The sequence below is a fragment of the Nanorana parkeri genome, unplaced genomic scaffold (assembly GCF_000935625.1).
Source record: "Nanorana parkeri isolate BGI_ZX_2015 unplaced genomic scaffold, ASM93562v1 scaffold1974, whole genome shotgun sequence".
Classification (NCBI taxonomy): Eukaryota; Metazoa; Chordata; class Amphibia; order Anura; family Dicroglossidae; genus Nanorana; species Nanorana parkeri.
The window spans coordinates 72,747-87,956 of record NW_017308242.1 but is presented as its reverse complement, the minus strand read 5'-3'; the positions used below and the strand labels follow the sequence as shown (position 1 = coordinate 87,956).

At 43.8% G+C, this 15,210-nt stretch overlaps 1 protein-coding gene across 1 annotated transcript; it reads right to left on the bottom strand.

The window, feature by feature from the left end:
* Positions 1–122: 122 nt before the first annotated feature.
* Positions 123–11,633, bottom strand: MTFMT (mitochondrial methionyl-tRNA formyltransferase). The gene is made up of 9 exons (XM_018572245.1): positions 11,490–11,633; positions 8,135–8,344; positions 7,938–8,060; positions 7,424–7,526; positions 6,806–6,881; positions 3,553–3,644; positions 2,275–2,356; positions 588–655; positions 123–352 (listed from the first exon to the last, which is right to left on the bottom strand). The coding sequence occupies exons 1-9, from the start codon at positions 11,603–11,605 to the stop codon at positions 185–187; spliced, it is 1,038 nt and encodes a 345-aa protein (XP_018427747.1). The 5' UTR covers positions 11,606–11,633; the 3' UTR covers positions 123–184.
* Positions 11,634–15,210: the final 3,577 nt, after the last annotated feature.

The following is a 15,210-nucleotide window of genomic DNA, read 5'->3' as shown; positions in this document are numbered from 1 at the left end:
ATAGAATCACATTCAGCGCATACAAATTTGGAGTATGGGAAACAGAATCTGGTCACTGTTGGTGATCCAGACAATTCCTATTCCAGACTAATGCATGCAGGATAGCCAGCGTTGCTCCTCATTGATCCATGCACACTTTCCATCCTTGGAGCCGGTGTCACACGTTCCATACAAAGGCAGGTTTCTACTTTGCCTTGTTAGGTTTTCCTGGTACATACAGTGTAGTGAAGCGGCACTCCTCCATAGACATGCCTGATTTCTGTGTGAACGAGGAGTGCAGGTAACCATTATAAAAATCCTTAGCTGATAGGTTCTTCTTTAGTTTCACCGTTCTGATTCCAACCCAGCCATCCTGCCAACAAACAGAGTTAGAAATGCTACAGTTTTCAAAGAGCTCAAGCACAGCTGAAAGAATAATTGAAGCAGCAAAGGAGCCATATTAGCCAATTAGATGCCAGCTTTTTATGCACTGGACAGGCAAAGCTAAATGTTTATTACTTGTTCAGGTTTACTGCAAGTCAGTAGTTACAGTGAGCAAATGTTTATGAATTACAAGGAGATACAATCTATATGATAAATACACTCACCTTGCATCGTACCACCAAGATCTCAGGTCCAGGAAGATATCTAATAGTTCCCGGGGCTCTGGAAAAATCTGCAACCAAAACAAAGTGGTATCATGCCCAAGGCTTGACTCTACCTTGCTGTCATCACTAAAAAGAGTGCCAGTTCCAAAAGGCAGGACAAAGCAATATGTTCACTTAAAAGAGAACTAATGCCATCCTTTTTTTGGGAGGGGCGGGGTGCTTTTAGTCCTCTTTTGGGTCATGGAAGTATATTTACTAATGTCCTCCTGTGACCCAATGTCACCAACTAGCGTGCTACTGCCCCCTATTTGCTGACAGCGCAGAGCCACGCTGCAGCTGGGACAGATTCCAACAATATTGTCGGGATCTACCCCGATGCCTCTCTAGAACCAGAGCCAGTTGTGCCCGCCCCCTCCCCATCTGTCCATTAAATTAGTGCTGGATGACCAGAGATAAATGCAGGGAGGGGGGGAATCCCTTCTGTGATCAGTGACTAACAGTCACCGCTCTCCACTTAGAGAAGATTGCTAGCTGAGCGATCAGCGGTACCTGAGCTCAGGTAGGGCTTTACTTTGACAGGCGAGTATATGTGAGGAGGGAGGGGGTTAATTATCTGAACTTGTTGCTTTACCTAGGTTCACTGTAAGCACATCCAACCAGAGTTCACTTTGCTGAATTCAGACCAGTACATCAAGGCTGCTGCGCTGAGGAATTAACACTAAAAATACATCTCTTTTTGTCTTAAGAACATGGTGGAATTTGAAACCAACGTGTTTCACAGGGAGTAAGCCTCCTCAAAATTCAATGAAACACACTAAGACTTTCCTCTGCTAGGTATGAATGAATGTGAGCAGCTGCTACTTTGGGGCTGATTCATTAAAACTGGGAAAAAGAAAATGAACACAAAAGTGGAGTTATTGTTCATAGTGACCAATCAGAAATCCAGTCTAATAGGTTGTTATTGACAACTTCACATCTGTACTCTTTTTCTAGTCTTAACAGATTGGTCCTTTTCTGCTTCCTCCTGACATTTTCCGAGTGTGCTCCTCTACTCTAATTCATGCCTATGTATGTATTGCATGTGGTAACACCCTTATAATTTCCTTTTAAAACACACTATACTGTCCACATAGATGGAAAGCATGATATTTCCACCCAAAATGCAATTTCTTGCAGTAAAAGTTGTGTTTTACTATAGTGTGAATAGGCCCTAGAGCAGGCATAGGCACTCCAGCAGTAGTGAAACGTGAAATCCCATCATGCCTGTTGCTGCCAGAGACATGCAATGCCTCATAGGACTTGTAGTTCCAAAACAGCTGGCATGCCAAGGTGACCTAATGTATTTCTCCCTGCTGTTAACAGTTAAATGGTTATAAGGGACAAGACAAACAGAAGCTAAAAAAATAAAGAATGGAGCCATCAGGACCAGTGCTGCTGACACAAAAAATGGCTGACGGTATAATGAGCAGTACAGAAAAATACACGGCATGGTTTTATGTTCGTTTTCTTTCCATTGGTCTCAGAAAACATGAGCAGCTTTGTGTCAGGTACAGAACAGATTTTCCTCAGTGTGGCACATAAATAGGCTGTACAAAGATACATCACCACAAAGTGGATTGCTATGACACTTTGCTTACTGAGAATAGTAACTACAGCAATTGCATCAAATACAATTCATTCAACAAACCTGAACTGATCAATGAATCGGGGACTTCTACGAAATTGAGCAGTTTAATAGGAGAGCCCTTCCATACTGCTTGAAGTGGCATCTACAACAAAGCAGAGAATGCAATTATATTTTGGAGGAGACGCATTACAGAATTCACATACAACTTCTTATACCTGAAGAAAATGCTTCCATATCTGATGGAATTGCAATACACTCAAAGGATATGTTATCAGATTTACCTGCTTGTTAAAGTGAAAATATATTTTCAGTTACTTTAATATACATGTGAAAGTGATCAGCTTGGAAATATCCATTTGCATTAAACTGGCAGTCCACCTACCCAAAGTGACATTTTGCATATAACTGGAGCCTAGGGGGCTTATTATGACTTGGATACTCCAACAGCAAGATCTCCCTGCCATAATTCCTGACTCAGTTGCAATTTACCTGCAAGTTTTTGGGGGTTCAGCTACTGTACATCCTTCATAATGCAAAATAAAAAAAAAAAATCTAGCAGGAAGAGTGGGACCCCATGAAAAAAGACCACAGTGTGTGTGCACACTAAACTGACTTTGTGGCTGAAGTCTTATCTCAACAATTGTTAACCAATAGTCCTTTATCTTTTTTCCGATGCCTTAAAGCAGAACTCCAGGCAAACAGCTAAATACACAGATTAAATAGATACAAGAGAGCTGTTTTACCTCACAAAGTATTTGTATTCCTGTCTCTCCAGGCCTGAGATATACACAGCCCTGCCAGACAGCACAGCCAGGTGCATGACACCACTGTAGAGTTATAGACAGTAGGAGGTATAAATTGGTGTCTTTTCAATCCCAATTGCTGAGTGGACAGTGAATGAGCAGCAGGAAATCAATGAGGTCATCTCTCTACATACTCTGCTTTCTCTTCTCAGCACATTTGAACGCAGCACACCTAATTGGCTTCCAGTCTGAGTGCTGCTGTACAGGGGATTGGAAAATATCAAGTCTATTTCAGGTCATTACACCAGTGTCATTTAAAAGGAATACATTTAATGATTTATTGAATGAATACCAAGATGCATTCATGTGTGTCGTTTATATCTGATTAGAGTTGAGCTTTAACTTTCACTTTAACATTTCTCATAGAAAGAAAGACAGCAAAATAGGGGCTTTAACCAAGAAAGCCCAGCACACATATCCTGCATGTCTAAAAACAAGCGATTGTGAATCCATCTTGTATGCCCAAAAATCAATGTAAACAATGAAACCTTCAGCAGTTTATTAGACATTTGGAAAGTGACTGTAAACTGGTTACCACAAATCCAACAGCACGTTCTAGACGCATGACTTCCTCTGGAGTCTGTTCCTCCCATCTGACACAGCTAACGGCAGCAGAGACCTTGGGGGCTGAAAAGAAAAAAAACAAGCGGAGCTGCAACATTAGACCCTACTCAGTATGCAGGTAGTTTTGGGGCTGCAGATGGTCTATTCCAGCTAACTTAGAGCCCTCAGCACATTCAAGGATATGGAACTGCAGTGAACTTGTGGAATTGTTCAAGAAACTTTTGGACGATTTCTTAAGGGACCGTCATATACAGGGGTACGGGTACTCCTAGAACGAGATCCTAATAGGTTGGACTTGATGGACTAATGTCTTTATTCAACCTCAAATACTATGTAACTATATACATCACAAGGGTTTTAGCGGATGTATACCTTCCTCCGTTCCTCTGCTGTTTGTCTTACAATGCCCTTTCTGATTGCTAAATGGAAGAGTCAGCCTTCATTATAGCCACCTAAAAAATAACTTGTAGTATATTTGAGGCTCTTTTCAGAGACTGTCAGTGTGCTTACAGGGTCTCTCATACATGTTCAGTATGCATTTTATACTGATTTACACACAGCTACAACTACAGGCTTGGAGAAGAAGCAACATCATTTTAAATCCTTGTGAAATCCCCGAGAGCACCAAGTGCATGGAGCACTTGGTCCCATGCTGATCCTCCGTGGTCACATTGTGTACCAAAAGGACAATTGATTTATGTTTCTGCTGGTTATAAGCTCCTCCTCCCTAAACTGAACCCCAATTTATGGGCACTTCTATGGGGCAGCTACATAATAGCACTGTAGCCAATTGATCCTTTACAGGCAGCTTGTGCTGTTCTTAACCACTTGAAGACCAGGTGTTTAGACCCCCTTCCTGGCCAGGCCATTTTTCAGTATTCAGTGCTGCGGTACTTTGACTGACATTTATTCCGTCATGCAACGCTGTACTGAAATGAATTCTATACCATTTTTTGGGGGTTTTATTTTTTACTATAATTAGGAAAAATTACAGAAAATTTTGGAAAACAAAAAGTATTTTTTTACATTATGTTAGGAAACATTTATTATTACCCAGTTTTTTGGTAAAATATAAAAGTCGGGGTCACGTCGGGTAAATAGACACCAAACATGTCAAGCTTTAAAATTGCGCGCACCTGCAACATCGCAGAAAACTACCATACCCAAAATTGGCCATTGGCGACACTTTAAAAGCTTTTACAGCTCATCAGTTTAGTGTTATCAGTGATTGATGGCCCTAGACTTATTGCTCTCACTGCGACATTCGCGGCGATATGTAACATGTGCGGCGTAATGGGCGCAATCGTCTTTTTTTGCACGTATGCGCCCCTGACGCATGTTTGCATGCGTGTATGTATGGGTGGGGACTTAAAAAATATTTTTTGTTTTTTTTTATTCTTTTTATGTGTAACTTTAAAAAAAAATTGGGGGCGGGGACTTATCGCTTGTATGGTAAGAGGCATCGCTGCCTGTTTTTACATTTCGGCCTTTTCCCGCTGGGCGCGCGCGAGGGGGTGTGTCTGAGCGGACGTCTAAATACGCCCGCTCAGATCTAGAGAGCTCCGGGCCGGCCCGGAAGTGGTTAATGACAGGGCTCATCATTCACAACAACGGAATGACAACACGACCCACCTGTAAGAGATCCATCACCACGCTGCCCGCCACTGAGCAGGGAGTAGCTCATTGGTTATGTATAGCAGAGTGTGTACACATGTTCCTAACAACTCCCATATCTCTGTATATTTAGTGAACTAACTTTTGAATTTATCAATACTTTCAACTGAATCAACTGCAGAAATAAATTCTAAATTTTTACTGCTCTGACAGTAAAAAGTCACTTACGCAGTCTAAAATTAAACCGAAACGCACCCAATCTCATGTTCTGTCCACATGCCTTCTTCAGAGATCTTAGTTGAAACAGTTTATTCCCAATATCAATGGGGACTGCAGTGAGTTTGTACATTGCAATCATATCCCCTCTTCTGTGTCTCTTCTCTAAGGAGAACAAGTTTAATTTTTGTAGTCGATCTCTGTAATTTGGGCCCTTCTCCCTTATTAGTTTTGTTGCCCATCTCTGAACTTTCTCTAGTTTAAGGACATCCTCCCAGAGGACTGGTGACCAAAACTGAATGGTATAATCAACATGTGGCCGAACCAGTCATTTATAAAGTGGTCAAATTATGTTTTTGTTCCTTTGCAAAAATCCCTCTTTTTATTCAAGATAGTATTCTGCTCGCTTTGTTAGATGCAGCTTGGCATTGCATTCTGGTGCTGAGTCTGTGGTCTAAAGGGACCCCCAGATCTTTCTCCACCCCCAACGGAGCACCTTCTAAAGCAGGGGTGGGCAACGGAGGCCACCTAGCTGTTGTGGAACTGAAGGTCCCATGAGGCATTGCAAGACTGACAGCCACAGACATGACTCCCAGAAGCAGAGGTATATTGGGATTTGTAGTTAAAGCACAGCTGGAAGGCCAGAGTTGCACCCTCCCCCATCCTATAATGTGTATTTTGCATACATGCGCTCTCTAGTGCATAACCTTACATATATAAATATTGAATAGCATGTTGCAGCCCACTCCTTAATTTGATCTAGGTCTTGCTGTAGGATTCTACAGGTGAAACTCGAATAATTAGAATATCGTGCAAAGTTCATTTATTTCACTAATGCAACTTAAAAGGTGAAACTAATATATGAGATAGACTCATTACATGCAAAGCAAGATAATTCAAGCCGTGATTTGTCATAATTGTGATGATTATGGCTTACAGTTAATGAAAACCCCAAGAACCCCAAATCCACAACCTCAAAAAAGTAGATTATTACATGCAATCAATAAAACAAGGATTGTACATAGAACAATATCGGACCTCTGAAAAGTACAAGCATGCATATGTACTCAGTACTTGGTTTGGGCCCCTTTTGCAGCACTTACTGCAATTACTTTTGCACGATATTCTAATTATTCCAGTTTCACCTGTATGTCATGTTGTGAAGTTATTGCACTACATAACTTGGTATCATCAGCAAACACTGAGACTGAGCTATTGATTCCGACCTCTATTTCATTCATGGATAAGATCACTGTGTCTTTCCCCTCATTCCTGATCATCATTTGAAACTGTTCTCCCTTCATTAAGGGGACTTTCCTGGCCAATATAATCATCAAATCTGACTGCTAACAAAACACTGTTAGCAAAGAAAAAGTTATCAGGAAAAAACTTACCAAATGTTACACCTTCTTTTGGCTGGTCTTTAGCGACGCTTAAACAATCAGGTAGATTTTTCAAAACGGATACAAGCTGAAAAAAAAGAGAAAAAAGGGAAAGTCCACCTTGTTATCATCCCGCACACTTTAATGGACATTTCCATCACTGCAGTAGCAGTGACACATTTACTGTAAAGTAATATGAATGAAAGTCCAGTTCTCTAATAACATTTGTGCTATTGTTCTGAATATTATTATTATACAGGATTTATATAGCGCCAACAGTTGCAGCGCTTTACAATATAGGGAAGATATTACAATACAATTCAAGACAAGATGGTACGGAGGGCCCTGCCCATGAGAGCTTACAATCTAAATTGCTATCTGTATGAAATCATACAAACACAGTGGGAACATTAGCATGCGAGAGGCTCGCAGGACCCCCCTGTCAAGGGAATAACATGCTCAAAACAACATGGCTACAATTGCATGTTATCACCTTTGAGACCCTGAAATGTTGGTACTTTGCATTGTGCTCATTTGATTTCTCACTAAAGCACCACATATCTTATCTTGGAGTGCTGGTCCTTCCTTCATATTGACTATCTACCTCACAAGAGGCTGCTGAGCCCTTACCATTTCAGCTCCATGTTCAGACAGCATTGCTTCCAGCTCCTTATAAGTGCACATAGGAGGAACAGGGAGTGTCTGCTGCATCACTATAGGACCTACATCAAACCTAAACAGACACAAATAAAAATAAATCACATCAAAAATAATTCCAACCAATGCTGAACATACTATGGGTCTCATTTATGATAACGTGGAGCTGCTGTGCATACAAATCAGATTTCTTGCTGTTTCTATTACCAACAGCAATTTTTCTTTTGCATTTACTTAGCCCCCATGGTGGATTGAGTCCAGTAAGAAATGATATGTGGTATATGAGTTATATCCGAGGTATTATCTACAATGGTAGGAATAGAATAGACTCTCAGCACTGCTACACTCAAAGGGTAACAAACTTTAAACCCTGATACTCTCTAAGATTTCAAACTTGCTAGCACAGTGAAGCAGTGGCCTTTAAGAACTCTTCAGCCACCCTATCAAGGTCAAACTAGCCCTACAGAATACAGCTGCTATACTGTACCTCTTTGGTCTAATCTGCATGATGGAGACTCCAGTTTCCTCATCCCCATTAAGCATTGTATGCATTATGGGAGCTGGTCCTCGCCACCTGGGAAGGAGACTAGGGTGTACGTTCAAGATCCCACTGTAAAAAAACACAACGGGTCAGCATAGCATCAGACACATGACCGCCCAAATAATACACTGTATTTTACCTACTAAGGGAATTTTACAATAAGGTCTTCACTGAGAAGTCGCCCGAACGAAGCCACTACTCCCACATCAAACTTGTTACACTGCCCTGTGTCCGGCCACTTGTGCACGGGAAGCCCTTGGTCATTTGCATAATTTGTTACTGGAAATCCTTTCGGCAATGAAGACGGTAGGGAAACCACCTCCAGCCTTCCAACGAGAGCCTCTTCTGTTTTACTGCGTTTTTAATAGAAGAGAATGAAAATGGCAAATTAGACATATAAACTATAAGACATATAATATACAAGTATGCACTGTATATTTTTAGTTCTGCAGGGCTGGTTTGTCAAACTTGTCTCAAAAGCTGGGAAGGCAGCTGCTATGGAAATTATCAGAGCTCCTAAACTGCACAGTAATTTGGCTGTGCTCCTTTGAGGAAACTACACAATGAAAAATATGGAGGTTGCAACTGCTCACCTTCTGAAGATGCTTGTTCCCTGGCAATCTCTGGATTCCGCAAACTTACCCTTGTAGTGGGGCTACCCCCGAACCGCAAGGGTTAAGTGGAGCATGGCCACCTGCGTACATTTCACCCCAATGGACCTTTTTGCTCTGAATAAGCCTGTTGGGGTGAAATGTGTCAGAGGTGGCTGGTCTACAGGCAGGGACAGAAGAGCATGTCAGCTGTTGGATTGAAATAACGTTTTTTGTTGACGTTGGTGGTGTGCAGCGGTTCCTTAGCAGGTCAACGCTTTCTATGGAGCATGGACAGCTCTCAGCCAGCACCCACACTATACCCAGACAAAGAGACATACAGGGCTATTCACAAAAGGGTGAAGAGTTTGGAGAAGGGAGGAGAAGTGAACAATCTAGGACAACATAGCTGATTTGGAAACATTCTCCCATTCAGCTCACTTTCCAGTTCAGTTATGTTTTCCTAGATTGTTCACTTCTCCTGTCTCCTCCAAACTCTTCATATTTTTGTGAATAGCCCTGTAAGACCCCATTTACACGTAGTGACATACCTTTTACAGCGGATCCGCACGGCCGGGATAGCGCGACTTTCGGGGCGACGTTCCAGCGACGATAGCGCGACCTTCTCCGTCGGGCTCCATAGAAAAAAGGCAAAATCGTGCAAAATCCGCCGAAAAAAGGGTCCGGTAGAAGCGACTTGCGACCGCGACGAGCGACATGGAGTTAAGACAGCTCCATTGAATAGCATTGGCCGGCGACTACTCGCGATATCGCGCTGCAAAAATGCGCGATATCGCGGCGGAAATCGCGCGATAATTCGCTACATGTGAACGGGGTCTTAGAGTGGTGTGGATCAGAGCATCCAAACCTGAGAGAGTGGGTCTGCTCATGCACCTCTATCAATATGCGTTACGCTTGCCTTACACTTTAATCAATATCTAATTTATGTCATTTTTCTGCATGGGAACAAAGAGCCGAGAGTTTGTTATAGACAATGCAGACATTCCAGTTTTAGACAGCGAGCTGTACAAATCCCAGGGGCTAGATTGTCATTGCACATAAAAAATGTACAGTTGTCAATAACCTTTTTCAGCCTTTTCAAGTGTTATCGGTGGAAGCAAAAAAACTCATCCTGATGAATATTCCCTGTTCTGTCCATGATAGAAGATGACAGTTGCCTGATCCAACTCATCCATGGAGTCAGGCAAAATAACTTTTGGGCAGCCACTCTAAAGGTGGCCAAACACTTTAAAACCCTTGCAAGACTTTTGTCTTGCGAGGGTTGTAAAGTAATTTTAAAAACGTACGATCTGCCCATCTTGGACAGGCAGATCGTACTTGCGATCATCACAAGCCCGGGCGGGCTTCTGATGACTGCAATGAGGGGCGGGTTCCAATGACTGCAAACAGGCAGTGTGCGCGTGCGCACACTGCACGGGCCGGTGTGCGCAAGCGCACACTGCCCGTTTAGCATTGCGGTCATCGGACGCCCGCCCCTCAGCGGGGCGGGCTTGCGATGATCGCAAGTACGATCTGCCTGTCCAAGATGGGCAGATCGTATGTTTTTTTAATTACTTTACAACCCTGACAAGACAAAAGTATTGCCAGGGTTGTAAAGTGTATAGCCACCTTTAGAGGGGATGCTGATTGGAGTTGTTTAAAAGCTGTCTGTACCCTATGAGATGAGACAGAGCCATCTATGGCAGCACTGGGGGTCAGAGGTCATTTGGATCATGACTGCATTGCTGAACAACTTTGTCTTCCTACAGGCATCTAAAATCGTATTTATCTTCTGCGTATTATAAGAAATACCTCTCCCCATAGTGCCAAGAACGAACCCTGTGGTACTGCATATTTAATATTGAAATGGAAAAGTTCCAAAACCTCGATAGCTCCTATATGTGTGGGGTGAATAAGGTTGGGACAACAATGCTAGAAAAGGGCCATAGCGCAGTTATTAAAGCGGAACGTAACCCACCAACATAACGGTCTCCCAATCAATTACTTTTAAGGTGTGCCACCTGTGAAGGTTGCCAGTGTACTTATTGCGGCTCTCAACCGAACTTTTAAGCCCTCAAATGACCGATATCATAGCTGATCACATGTGCAGCACCATGGCAACTGCAATCCAAATAGAGGATAAGATGGCACCTTACTTAGATGTGGATAAGAGGGTGTAGTTCTGTTTTAAAACTGGGCACACATTTTCATTTCAATATACTAATTAATAATGTGTGTACGCCAAATGCCTGTGCCAACCCAGATATTACCTTATAAAAGTAGAAGTGACATCATCCCTATGCTGTAAATAGCCTGTGCAGAGATCAGAGCTGTGGGAGGGACACAGCAGGCCCCACCCATTACAGGCTGCCGCTGTTCTTTTAAAGTTTGTGACGTTAGAATGTGTGACCGGTCACACATTTTAACGTAATCCCGCCCAGTTTTACAACGATGGAATATGTGACCGCCAATAGGTGAAGCATTCCAATGCTTTGACAGCTGTTCCAGGGCAGATCAGAATTGCAGATCGCATGTGCAGGAGAACCGATCCGCATTACCCTATCTGATTGGTCCTCAAATGTCACTTCTATCCAACTTCGTGAGTACGGTGGAATGTGAAATCACACTCACAGAGTCAAATGGAAGTGACATTTGAGGACCGATCAGCTGTTCCAGGCAGATGGGGTAATGGGGTTACAGCCGGCCGCTGTAAAACTGGGCGGGATTACGTTAAAATGTGTGACGGAATACACAAAGCTCACCAAGATTCAAGGAATACACATGACTTTTGTATGTAGACAGTATTTGCTTATCCAGTTCAGCTTTTACAATAAGCGTACACAATGCAAGAAGTGACCCTGAATAAATCACGAATTCACAATATTTTTATCACAGCGAGGCCGTTCACCTGTATCTGTGCAGAAATTTCAGAGACTCCAGTGCAAAGTGATCAGTTCCAAAGAACATGACATTCCAAGGTGGCCGGGACCTGTGTGTCTGTGTAGTTTCATCACCTGACAACATCTGAACACCAGAATGAAGATGGGATCTGTGTGTGAGTGTACAAGTCTTGTCACCCCCTGACATTGTCCGATGGGCAGAATGAAGGTTCACCCCCCATCGTCCATCCTGAGCCAGAAGGCTGAGCTGTCTCCTACTGATGACAGAAAACACAGGTTGGTCACTCAGACATGTCGGTGATCTCTGATGCCCATGGAGGAGAGATTTCCCCAGCTGTCTCTTTGGGTTGGTTCTGCAGATCTTGGGGTGCAAGCATTCTTTATTTGTGCCCCCTTTTGTCCTTGTCCTCCTGCACTTGTCCTGGTGACATCCATGACACACGGCCCCCCTGCCCAGCACTCCCTTTAAGATGTCTTCCCCCTGTACCCCCAGTCCGGGCAGTGTAATCCACTGGGTGCACTCCCTGCCTGTCTTATATGAGGCCGTCCACAACCGGGAGTGCCACACGGCCTTGGTACGGAACAGCCCCCTCCAACACGGGTTACATATACCCATATTCCTTTATACACCTCCAATGGAGGCTAAACCAGCTTTATCAGCAGCGACGACCTTCCACAGCACGGTACTTTGCGGGCGCTGCCATGTTTGACATTTGTGCGCTATCTAATTCTTCCGCCGGAATCAAGTGCAGGAGGGAAGGTTCCTAGAGAGAAAGAGGCGCTGCTGTAGCTGATGGCCGGTGACAGTTCTGAGGCTTTTGTCTTTTCTTTCAGCATCCACTTCAGCTCTCCTGCTTGTACACTCCTTATGGATCCGAACGATTTTTACTTTTCCACGGGCCTGTTTATTGTTTTATAGGATAGGCAAACTCGGGCCCTCTGTCATTTGTAAAACTACAAATCCCATGATGCATTGCAAGACTCTCCCAGCCAAAGTTATGACTCCCAGAGGCAGGTGCATGATGGGATTTGTAGTTTTCAAGGTGAACTTCAGGTAGCTATAAGACAAATACAGCTTTGTAATCTGTGATACAACATTAATGTATTTTTTAAATGTGAGGGAGAAGCAGCACAAGTAACCAATCAGTTGTACTGCAGAGCAAGGAGTACGTTGATTGGAGATGAGCCAGTTGCTTGGTGGGGCAAGGGGAATTGAAAGTGTCTCCTAGCAGACAGGTCTGTGCTCTGTGACAAAGCTGTGAAAATTGCAGGACTGGATGGACAGAAATACAAATCCTTTGGTAGGTCCTCCCATATATGTATTGCTTCTGTGTATTCAGCTGTTTGCCTGGAGTTTAGATTTAACCACCAGCGGCCCGCTGACCGTACATAAACAGCCGGACAGGTGCCTTCTAGATGCGGGTGGGCGTTTTAAAACGTCCTTTGTGCCCGCGTACGAGAAAAACGGTCCAAATTTAAAACAGCCAGAGTTGGCTTATTACATACAAGAGGTCCGGCGTCTATAGAGTCGCCTGATCGCTTGTACGTTGTGCCCTCGTGCGCTCCCTCCGCCGCTGCTTCCTGTGCTCCATGTGGGCCCAGGACCGGCACGTGGCTCTGTGCAGGGAGATCCGTACACGATCTCCCCTCCGGTGTTGTGAGTGCGGAAGTGATATTTATTACCTCACTTCCACATTCAGCTGTCACTCACCGGCTACAGAAGCTGGTTTGAGGGTCCCCAGGTGACAGGGGTCTTAGAGATGTCTCCATAAAGGGGACCTGTCAATATAATTTGATATCACTCAGGGGGCTTCTTATCCCCCCTATGTGATAACAATAATTTTAAGTGTAAAAAAACAAAAATTAAAGCCACAAAAGAAAAAACAACAAACAAACATGTGTCGGGTGCGCCTATTACGCCGCACATGTTACATATCATCGCAAACGTCAGAGTGGAAGCAATAATTCTAGGATCATCAATCACTGATAACCAGTAAAAGCTTTTAAAGTGTTGTCTTTGGCCAATTTTAGGTGTGGTTGTTTTTTGCGATTTTGCGGGCGTGCGCAATTTCAAGGCTTGATGTGTTTGGTGTCTATTTAACTGACGTGACCCCGACTTTTATATTTTACCAAAAAATTGGGGTATTAATAAATGTTTCATAATATAAGGAAAACAGGTTTAAAAAAAAAAATTCGATACTTTTTTCATTATATAGTAAAAAATAAAATCCCCCAGTGGTGATTAAATACCACCAAAAGAAAGCTCTATCTGTCCCCAAAAAATGGTATAACCTCCCACGCCAGAATTTGCGGTAAGTGCGATTTTGCATGGCACAGTGCGTTTATCGCATGGGAGTGTGAGATTAACACACTGTAGTAGTGTGAAAGGGCCCTCAAAAACACTGACAGACGCACACAACCACAGACACAATCTTACACACACATACATACTCCCAAAAAAAATGCAAAGATCCACCCAGTCTCCCTACCTTACGGGAACTGTGGTGGATCTTCAGCCTGGGGTCCAGCGTGGGTTGCTGTGCTGTGACGGAGCTCCATCCATATGTGCATTGCTTGTACAGCTCCCTTGTGCGCCCTGTAGAGGTGGCGGGAGCCAGAATGTGACGTCACTCTGGTACAGGCACCTCCATAGAACACGTAAGCAATGTACGTATGGATGGAGCTCCCCCACGGCTATATTCCCATCTCACCTCATCTCAAGCTTACACTGAGCACCAGGCAGTATATTTTGAATGGCTGCTTGGCTTGAGAACTGACAGTGCTGCGTTTGGGTGAGGCTGAGGAGCCTTTCACCTCGAATAGTGGAAGGCACTCGGTGACCCACTGAACACAGGGTCACGACCCACTTTTGGGTTACCAGCCACCAGTTTAGAACCAAGGCTCTACACAATCCTATCATTTAACCCTTACAGTGCAGGGTTAGCCCTACAGCAAGGGTACTTTTTTTTAAATTCCCAGAGTTCTTTTTTAACCACCTCCCGTCCGCTTGCCGTAGATAAACGGCCGGACGGGAGCCTTATAGGAGTAGGTGGGTGTCTTTAGATGTCCTTCCCCTCCCCCACTCGTGCGTGGCACTCAGCACGCACATGAGTTTGTAAGGCCTTGTTCACACCAAGCACGGAGCAGGTGCAGAGCAGAGCAGTTACAGACCGGAGCAAAACTGCGTCTAATGTATTACAATGGTATTTTTAGCTCCAGTTCACATCGCAGTGTTCAGGTCCAGAGCAGGTAAAAAAACTGCAGTAGGCCCTATTTTACCTGCTCTAGAACGCATGCAAACACATCAAAACGCATGCAAATGTCTGGAACGCACTGAAAGTCCATTTTAAAATAAAAAAACATTTTTTTATTTTTTTTTACCAAAAACCTCCCGGAACGCATCAAAAGCGCGGCACAACCCACTGCACTGCGTGTGCAGAAACTCATCCAGATCTGCTCTGCATTTGGTGTGAACAAGGCTTAGAACTGTCAAAAATGTGAACAGCGATGGCTGTTTACATTCAAGCGAGCACATACTGTTTACATACAAGCAATCACGCCCAATCGTTTGTATGGTACGGTTTTACCCCCTGCAACCCACCCCCCTGCTGCTGCCACTCTCACTGCTGTCGCCGGTCCCGAGATCCACTGTGCCTGGTGCTGCAGGGACCGGCACAGCTGCTCTGTGAAAGGAGATCAAAGGGAGATAGTACACAATCTCCCTCTGAT

Bases quoted from the DNA above. Each gene is read 5' to 3' on its own strand.
- MTFMT (XM_018572245.1), bottom strand. From the start codon at position 11,605: ATGTTGTCAGGTGATGAAACTACACAGACACACAGGTCCCGGCCACCT. The intron at 8,345-11,489 runs GTGAACGGCCTC...TTAAAAACGCAG, and splicing joins AAATTTCTGCACAGATACAG to TAAAACAGAAGAGGCTCTCG. The intron at 656-2,274 runs GTTTGTTGAATG...TTTTGGTTGCAG, and splicing joins CGATTCATTGATCAGTTCAG to ATTTTTCCAGAGCCCCGGGA.